At 38.8% G+C, this 9,369-nt stretch overlaps 1 protein-coding gene across 3 annotated transcripts; it reads left to right on the top strand.

The window, feature by feature from the left end:
- Positions 1-555: 555 nt before the first annotated feature.
- gata1a (GATA binding protein 1a) lies at positions 556-5,328 on the top strand. Of its 3 annotated transcripts, none has more exons than XM_059329638.1 (6): positions 556-676; positions 2,406-2,651; positions 2,737-3,240; positions 3,914-4,059; positions 4,505-4,630; positions 4,736-5,328. In XM_059329638.1, exons 2-6 carry the CDS (start codon positions 2,435-2,437, stop codon positions 5,021-5,023), a joined length of 1,281 nt encoding a protein of 426 aa, XP_059185621.1. In that variant the 5' UTR covers positions 556-676; positions 2,406-2,434; the 3' UTR covers positions 5,024-5,328. The 3 variants fall into 3 exon arrangements, with proteins under 3 accessions (XP_059185621.1, XP_059185624.1, XP_059185622.1); XM_059329641.1 differs by having other exon boundaries at positions 4,482-4,630; positions 4,736-4,889; XM_059329639.1 differs by lacking the exon at positions 556-676 and having other exon boundaries at positions 1,264-2,651.
- Positions 5,329-9,369: the final 4,041 nt, after the last annotated feature.

The following is a 9,369-nucleotide window of genomic DNA, read 5'->3' as shown; positions in this document are numbered from 1 at the left end:
CCATGTGGGCTCTGTCTTATCAGGGGCTGTATGCACATTTCATCAACAGACAAAAAGCACCGGCCCTGCATGCTCCCTGCTGGGAAAGATGTATGATGTCCTTTAATACACTGATGTGCAAACATTTAAAATGTTTATACGGCAATAAACAAACTTAGTCTGTTATTTCCATCTATCAGCTATCTCTAATATCCATAATTTGGTGCTGATATGCTTCTTATATGTGGTGCTTTCTCTCTGGAAATGATCAGAGATACACATGTTATCAGTACTACACTAGCAGCACACACAGCCATAAAGGAAGAACAGAGGAACCAAGATTTAAAGCTGACACCTTTTGCACTTGCTCCAGATGCCAAAAGCATTTGATAAGAGAAACTTATCATTTGTGGATAAATTACACAGTTTTATATTGTTGTAAATATGATACAACTGCCCTCATACAAGTTTTTTCTCTCTCTGGACCAAAGAGGTGTGTCTTTCAAAAAGTTTGTCCCCAACCCCTCCCACGGACTTGTCTCTTAGCCCTAAACTTCGCTGGTGGTTGGAGAAGTTGTTCTACTAGCCGCCAGCCTATAGTGAGGTAGACAGCCGAGCTGTGCCACCTTCCACCTGGCTCCATACGTTAAAGTTTGAATCTGAACTGCTCACCGAGCTCATCTGTGACATCCACCAGGTAGGTCACATCTCAGCTCTTAATCTCCTGTTGGTCTTAATCTTCACAGGATAATCAAGTTGATGTAGTAAATTATATTTGTCTTATAAGAGCATATTAATGCATTTCAAACTTTCAATTGTGAGGTTTCACCTCAGGCCATGTATTGCTTGATTGACTGTGACTTATAGAGATATCAGAAGTGAGGACTTTGGTTTCAGGTGAAACTGAAGTAATGTTTGTAAATAATGTTTTTCTATCATTTTTAACATGTTATTATTACGATAATGATTACATTGTGTTCTTTTTTAAATTCGATTTTTCCTCAATATATTTCTTAATTTTCTTTTTCTTTAAATAAATAAATAAAAATATTTAAATAAAAAATATTTTTAATTTATATATTGTAGTGGACACTGGACATATTTCACCGTACTGTGTTACTTACTCAGTTATATATATATATATTATATAATATATGTATAAAATGTATATATAAAATGTATACATACATATGTATATATACATTTAAAAAAATATTTTCTTCGATTTATTACTATGGCTCTGTGTAATTTAGTGTTAAAATAAATCTGGATCAGTCATTGTGATCATCATGTTTTAAGGTGACTTGGCAATTAATACATTTTTTTATTAATAAAATAGGTCATCCTTTTTAAGTACAGTATATATATTAATATAAGTAACTGTACTAAATGCCTACCCATTAAGGTAGGATGAAAAAAAAACTTAAGTTATTTAAAGATGTTGTTGTGTGAAGGTTTTATCTGAAAAGCAGAATAGTTCAAAAGGATTAAATCTAAATGTGATTCTTGCCGCTTGTACGAATTTCTGGATTCTCCGTATAATCTTCACTCTTGATTGGCTCTCTGCTCCATGCTGTCTCACTCTGCTGTGTTTTCAAATTTGACACATTTCTAGTCGGACAGATTTCTATTAATCAGATGAGATTAGTGTTGTGTTGTATCAGCGGAGCTGGATATATTTAGCATTATAATAATTCTGTCTATCAGATTTTCTCAGACTTTATCAGACACTATCAGCCTCTTCTCTTTCCTCTTCTCTTTCCTGTAAAGATATGCAGCAAGAGCCACCTTGTCTGTTATTGCCATTCTCATAATATTACCTTGACATTCTGCACTTTCAGTTTTATAATTTCTTTAAAAAATGTATTTGAAAAGGAAGCGAATTGGCTTTTCATTTCAAGGACTGAAAGTTCCTCAAAAATCCCTCACCGATTGAAAAGAATAGTGTGAAAATATCACATACTCTTCTAAGCAGTGTGACAGAGGTTGTAAACACTTTCACATGGTGTTTTTCTGTTTGTCCACCGTGCAAAGGGTGTCCCTGAGGGCATGTCTTTTGCATTCTTCTAACTGGCACACCTATTGTCGAAAGACCACTGAGTAACCTTTTTGTCACTGGCTACATCACAACATTTATAGACCCAGTTATTTTTAGTCTTCACTTTCAGCCACAGTCAAATGAGGATCCTAGAAAAGGAAGTTTGAAGAAGCCTGCTGTCGAGAGATCTTGTCCCTGATAACTTCAAGTTACACTGGTTGTTATGAGGTGAAGAGTGAGCTGATAATGTCTCTGCTTCAATCAAAGTGACAGGAAATCAGATACAGTTTAATGTGGCCTTTATTCCCACTCATGGCAAAAATACAAAAGGATGCATTTGGCAAAACTGTCTGAGCGCTGTAGATTTCTCACGGCCCTGCTCTGGTAGTGCTCTAGGTTGCGGTTTATTCTGTCAGCATGGAAGATTCATCAGAGCAGTCCCACTGGGTGTCTCCGGCCCTACTCAGCTCAGATCCTCTGGCCGGCTTCTCCTCTGAGCCCGGCCTCCTGCCTCCAGGAGAAGTGGGAGAGGCCTTCTTCTCCAGCCAGGACCCCGACTACACTAGCCTGCCCTCCTCCTTCTTCTCCAGCCCGAGCCACAGCCGGGCAGCACCCACCTACAGACACAGCTCGGGTCAGTGCCCCCACCCACTGTCACCCATTAAAAAAACTTCTCTCCCACCTTCAAAATCTAAATGTTTCTGTCCCGCTTTCCAAAGTTCGACAGGTATACACGTCACCGAGCCTCCTCAGCAACCTGCAGCTGCTGGACGGGCCCGGCCTGAGCTCCCCCTACAACCCCCCAGCCTCCACGTGGAGCAGCAGCACCCTCACCAAGACCCCGCTGCACTCACACACCCCGACATCCCTCTACACCCCCTGCATCACCTCCTCCTCCTCCTACACCACCTCCAGAGACGGATACTTGTCTCCGGGCAGAGATAGCAGGGAGAGCCCCCGGCTTCAGGAGGCCCTGAAGGTGGAGCGCCTGAGCCCGCTGGGGGGGTCGGGGGCCGGCAGCAGTTTTCTCAATCTGACTTCTGCTGCTGGGAGCGTGTACACTCCGTCGAGCCACTCGCACGCACACATGCTGAGCCCCTACAGCTCGTACATGACAAGTCCACAAGAGTACAACTCTGCTGCCCTGTACTCCAGCCCTGGAGCGTGGATCAACCCCTCGTACTCCCCGAAACTTCGCAGTAAAATGAGAATATCGACTCCAGGTGAGAAAGAGTTGTCATCTTCTCTGATTTCAGATCAGGGGCTTGAAACCACAACACATGCCCTTCCTCAGCAGATGGAGTTATCAGGTCAAAAATTAACTTTCAATCTCAACTTTCTTATAGTGCTCAGGGAAAAAAAAGTGGAAATTTGAACATCCACAATGGCTTGACAACAAATCTGCTGAGGAAGACCAGGTGATATGATTGAAAACTCCAGAGGAACAATTAAACTGACTTAATGTGGGGACATAAATTTTGCTCATTATTGACATATTTACTCTTCCTATATTTATTGAGACACAGAACTTGTTTCCAATTATTGCCCAATACATTTCAAGGACAGTTTGTCAGTTTGTAATAAACCCTTTATAAACTCAGCTTGAGGTTCACAATCTCTTTTTTTACTTATTACAAGACAGATAATTTATTGGGGAAAAAACAACACAAGAGAAATGTCTAACAGTTATAGACCAGTTAGATTAGAACATCCTCTATGAACTGTTACTGTTAAACTAAAATGTTTGCTGAAATATGAAGCCTTTTGATTATTATTATTATTATTTTTATTATGATTAAAATGTATTAATCTGAATGCCACAGACCATCCTTGTCGCCAAATTCTAGGCTACATGATGCAATAATAATTTTGTACTTTTTGTTTTATTTTGAACAGAGGCCAGAGAGTGTGTTAACTGTGGAGCCACAGCCACCCCTCTGTGGCGTCGGGATGGTACAGGCCACTACCTGTGTAATGCCTGTGGACTGTACCACAAGATGAATGGCCAGAACAGACCACTGATCCGACCCAAGAAGAGACTGGTATAACCCACTGAGATGCACACTAAGACACCTGAAATAAAATAAAACAAAATAAATAATAATACATACAGTCATGGAAAAAATTATTAGCTTGTTCATGTTAATGCCTCATAGAACTAGGTACATTTGTTTGGACAAATATAATGATAACAACAAAAATAGCTCATAAGAGTGTAATTTAAAACTGATATCCAGCCAAGGATTTTGGTTATTATCAAGAAATCCATGGAAAATGGCTAGATATCAGTCCAAACAAATGTACCTTTAGCTGTACCAACGATTTTAGTGAACAAAATATTTTTTCCATGACTGTATATATATATATACAGGATTGTATTTTTTTCTATTTAATTTAATTACCTTTTCTGAGTGGAACTACATAATATTTTGCTTTGTGAAGTATTCAACAAATAAAAAAGCAGTTGAATGAATGCGTGTGTTTCAGATTGTCAGTAAGCGTGCAGGTACACTGTGTGCCAACTGCCACACCAGTACAACTACACTGTGGAGGCGTAACGCCAATGGAGAGCCTGTTTGTAACGCGTGTGGACTCTACTTTAAACTGCACAATGTGAGTCAGTCATCTGGATAAAACTGCAGCTATATTCTTCACACAACTTTATGTTTTTAACACAGTCTTGTAAAAAAAATATCTCTGATTGAATTATTTTCCCAGGTCAACCGACCCCTCGCCATGAAGAAGGAGGGCATTCAAACACGCAACAGAAAAGTCTCCAACAAGAACAAGAAGAGCAAGAAGGCGGCCATGTTTGAGTCGTACTCGGAGGGGCCTCAGCCCTCCTTGGACGACAACTGCGGGCCGTTTTCCCTCGGCCCTGGAACTCTCCTCACCTACAGCCACACGCCGCACCTCATCCCCACACCGTCCCCCCTGCACCCCTCCGCCTCCTTACAATACACACACCACCACATCAACACTGGCATGGTGCCCACACTGGTGTAATGACAGAACAGGTTTAATCAGCACGCTTGCTTGCCAGTTATTTGTGTGAACATGTACATAAGTGTTTCTACGCCCGCTGTTTATTTTCACTGTATTTTGGTGGATGTTATCTGGACATGCACATTTACAGTAAACACACTGATGAGAGAAGTTTTTCAGCTGTAAATACAAACACAATTCAGATTTAACTGCTCCAGTCTTAAACCCTCTTCCATTATTCAGAATGTGAAAAGATATTTTGGTTTGTGTTCTTGGTCTGTTTTGTATTTGCAAATATGATATTACCATATTGAAATTCTGCAGAGGAAATAATAAAATGTGTGGCTTATTCAGTTGACCCGTTCATCCATGTCCTGACCACAGTATGGCTTCGTGTGTAGGGTTATTGTCCTCCCCTGCTCAGGTATAATAGTGCCCTTGTACAGGCAGTGCTCCACTTTGGCAGTGTAATTGTACTTAGCGGGTATGCAAATTCTCCATTCTGCAGAAGTGATAAACATTAATCTAAAATGCTACACTTAAGCCTGGGTTTTATATTTAGATCAGAGCTGCCAGTTGGTGAGGGTATGTTTGTATGTTATTTCTCATCACTGTTTGTGCGCTCGTAAAAGGGGATTTCTTACTCTGAAAAATTCCCACTCTCTCTTCAAGCAAAGATCCGAGGCCACATGAAATTTGCCCAGCAATGATGAGTAACAATATGATTCATGACCTCACAGCATGTTACAAACAGTTTATTTCTAAGAAGACAAAGAAGAAAGCTCAATGCACCTAGATTACAACAAGACTAATGTCCTGAAGTGAACTGGAAGAAGTATTCAAATCCTGCAGCAATACCACCACCATAATTACCACCTAGTAAATAAATAAAATAGTAATAATAATAACAGCATAAAGCACAGCAGACAATTTAAATTATAGAAATAAAACAGTAATAAAATACCACACAATTAAATAATAAAAAACGTACTTACCATGTACTGAAAATATATATAACAATTATATAATAATACGTATAATGTAAAAGTATTAATTATATATATATATATATTTACATATATATGATAGATGTTTTCATTTTCAGTACATGGTATATATTATATATATATATATATATATATATATATATATATATATATATATATAAAGAGATATCTTATTATAATAACCTGCAGCACTTCAGTAAATTTCACCACTGAAATTCCACTACCTACAAAACTTTAATACTTTTGTTATCATGCCCTAAAGTAATAATAGGGCATAAATGAAATCTTCTACTGTGATTCATTTGACAATGCCTTAGATGTTGCAGCAAAAAACAGATGAAAATGTATAAATGCAAAGAAACACATTCAGTTAGTTATCCTTTTCCTCAGTAACATTGTATGTAAAGTGCGGGCTGCAGTGCAGTGCTACGTGTGTGTGCAGTGTATTTTTCATGCAGCAGGGCTGGGGTGGCAGGCTCAGGACTGGGAGATGACTGATAGGTTATCACTGAGGCTACATACACCAAAACCATCCACCTGCTGCTGGCACCGCCACTCTCACACTCCCTGTCAGTTAGGCAGTGAGGGGCCCTCGTACACTTTAGTTGTTAGGACATGACATCAGACAGAGTTCACATACATCACTGGTATATGTGCTGTAACTCACTTTTTAAATAAATATCTTTATTGGTTTTACTTTGATGAAAGACGTTACCAAAGATGAACTCCCTTTGTAGTTCCCACATGATTTCAAAACCAACGTGTCATGTTTAGGTCAAATGAATCCAGTCAGGTTTCATAACTTTTGGCTTTCACGCAGAACGCTTAAATGTTATCAGAGCTGATCTGTGCACGCTTCACTGCAGATTTCAAGGAGAAATAAGACTTTCATTTATGTACGGCCCTGTGAACATCTGGCCACCCACTCATGACACACACTCTCACACACAGTGACTCCTGTGAGTATTTTGATGATAAACTAACTCTCTGGCAGGTACTGTGGTTATTTGGTTATAATAAGTGTGTCCAAGTTAGTAATCAACAACCAGAGCACAACAAAACCACTAAATAGGTGATATTTTCTGTTTCATCTGCTGTCAACCATTATTATTAACCGCTCTGATTCCCCATGGACCTCTATGATGGGAACTGAACCTATTGATGTTGTCAGCTGTCAGTTAACAGGGTGAGACAAGGGGTTTTCTTTTTGTATGCATTTACCACATTCACCCAAAGTTTACCCTAAATCTTCAAACTCCATAGTTTTCCTCAACACTTATCACAATGAGTAAAACTATCACGAGACAAATAATTAAGTGTGAAAAAAAAAGGGGATGAAATGTAAAAAAATGAACTGTCTCTGTCTGGTGTTTATCTGCTGCGGCCGCCAGCTCTGCTCTGGGGAAATGGCAACAAATGACAGGGATAGATTAGTAACCACAGGACTGCTCAAGTTCACTCACAAAGCCATCCGTTAGTGGCCTTCTCTCTTTCTTTATGCTCCCTCTGTGTTTTTCTCTCTTCCCGTTCAGCCTTTTTTGTCCTGCAGAGCTGTACAATGCCCTTAGCTGTATTAGAAACTAACATAAAAGTGAAGCAAGAGATGAGTTGTTTTATCTTTGACACTGTGAGATAAAAAATCACCTCTTGATTGTGTGTAATTTAAAGAACAGCCTCCCTGAAGGAGGAAGATGCATTTGTATCAACACTACACTGTTACACATTAGAACTGAATGCAACTACCACAGCTTCATGTACAGTGCATTCCCATTGAAACATGTGGTACACGTGCCCCCTCTAGAGGTTCACACGCAACACTGCAGCTCCAGTTTTTCACCAACTGACACAGGATGTAAAACTCCACACTGTGCTGTTTAGAGATAACACACATTTGTGTGTGTGAGTGTGTGTGTGTGTGTGTGTGTGTGTGTGTGTGTGTGTGTGTGTTGTTCATGTATAATGCTAGTGAATATTGTCGTGGTACTAAGCTGAATATGAATTCAGGAAGACTATGACACCAACAGGATTGAATCGACAATAGGAAATAAAAGGCTAATAAATTGTGATTTTTAAACTCTGCATATAGCTTCTTGTATTGCTACAATATAACATAGCATACATGTATGTAAAATAAGAATGAGTGGGCTTAATCTGTCAGTATATCTTTAAAGGTATACATCACTTCTCTGTTAAAATGTCTTAAAATGACTACACTTGGGTTATTATTTCATCTAGTTGTGTTGCTGTATTTGTATTCTATGTATAGTATTGTACTTACATTACCCAAATGTTTCCAATCGTTATGAAACTCAGAGAAATCCTCAATCTCACAGTCTGTCACAAAATTGACATTTTTATCCCGTTTTAAGACAAATTTTAGTCTTTGGGAGTCTGGATCTTAAGTTATCACACTAAAATAATTGTTAACGGCAGCTCAGCTCACAGCATTCTCCAGAACGTCTTGTGTGCAGTTGGATGGTGGATGAGATGTGAGCTTTCAGGCAAAACCTGTGTCCCTTGAGTGAAAATCTTCTGGCTTCCGCAGAAGATTTTCACTCAAGGGACACAGGTTTGTCCTGTGATAAACTTTATAGACTTAGTTGAATTACTTTCTGGCACAGTTTGTGAGGCAACACAAATACATGCTTAGGTTTATGAGAAAATAGCTAAAATAGAGCCTTTCACAGTGTTTTCAATTTTTCTCATTGAAGAAACACGGATTTTTAACCTGGACCTGCTTTACTCAGTGTTTTTAATCATCAGGTCCATTTGTTTTGGAGAGGAGGCCTCTGCGGATAAATCAGATCCTGGTAAACTCTTCTTGAACAACGAACACTGAAGGAATCCTAACTGGGAGGAGCGTCTTGCAGTTACCAACGGTGAACTCCCATAATCCCATACAACTTTGCAATGTAACCAAACAATGTTTTTTCTTCTTGTTTCGACTGCTGAATAGTACCTACTGTGTGTTTAATGCTTTCCATCTTGCGAAATATTCTAAAGTAACTATTTGGGATATTTTTTTGCTAACTTCTATGTATATAACATGTATGATACAGCAACATATTGGTATATATTGTGTACATGCTTGGTAACTACTTTTGACCCAACAAAATCAAACTGGGGTTTGTAACACTATTAATTTCTATACTGAACTGTGATTGAATTGATTGAGATACAGGATAATTCATTTTTAATAATGCATTTCTTCAAAGGATTTGCAAACAATGCATGTGACAGATATTTCTGACTCTGCTACCCAAAGAATTGTACTTTTCTTGGCTGATAATCAAACTAATTTGACATTTCATTTCTCATTACTATATGAATTTTGCAAAGTTAAATAGATCTGTAATTCTG

Source organism: Centropristis striata, chromosome 3 (genome assembly GCF_030273125.1).
Source record: "Centropristis striata isolate RG_2023a ecotype Rhode Island chromosome 3, C.striata_1.0, whole genome shotgun sequence".
Lineage (NCBI taxonomy): Eukaryota > Metazoa > Chordata > Actinopteri > Perciformes > Serranidae > Centropristis > Centropristis striata.
This window is presented reverse-complemented; position numbering and strand designations above follow the sequence as displayed.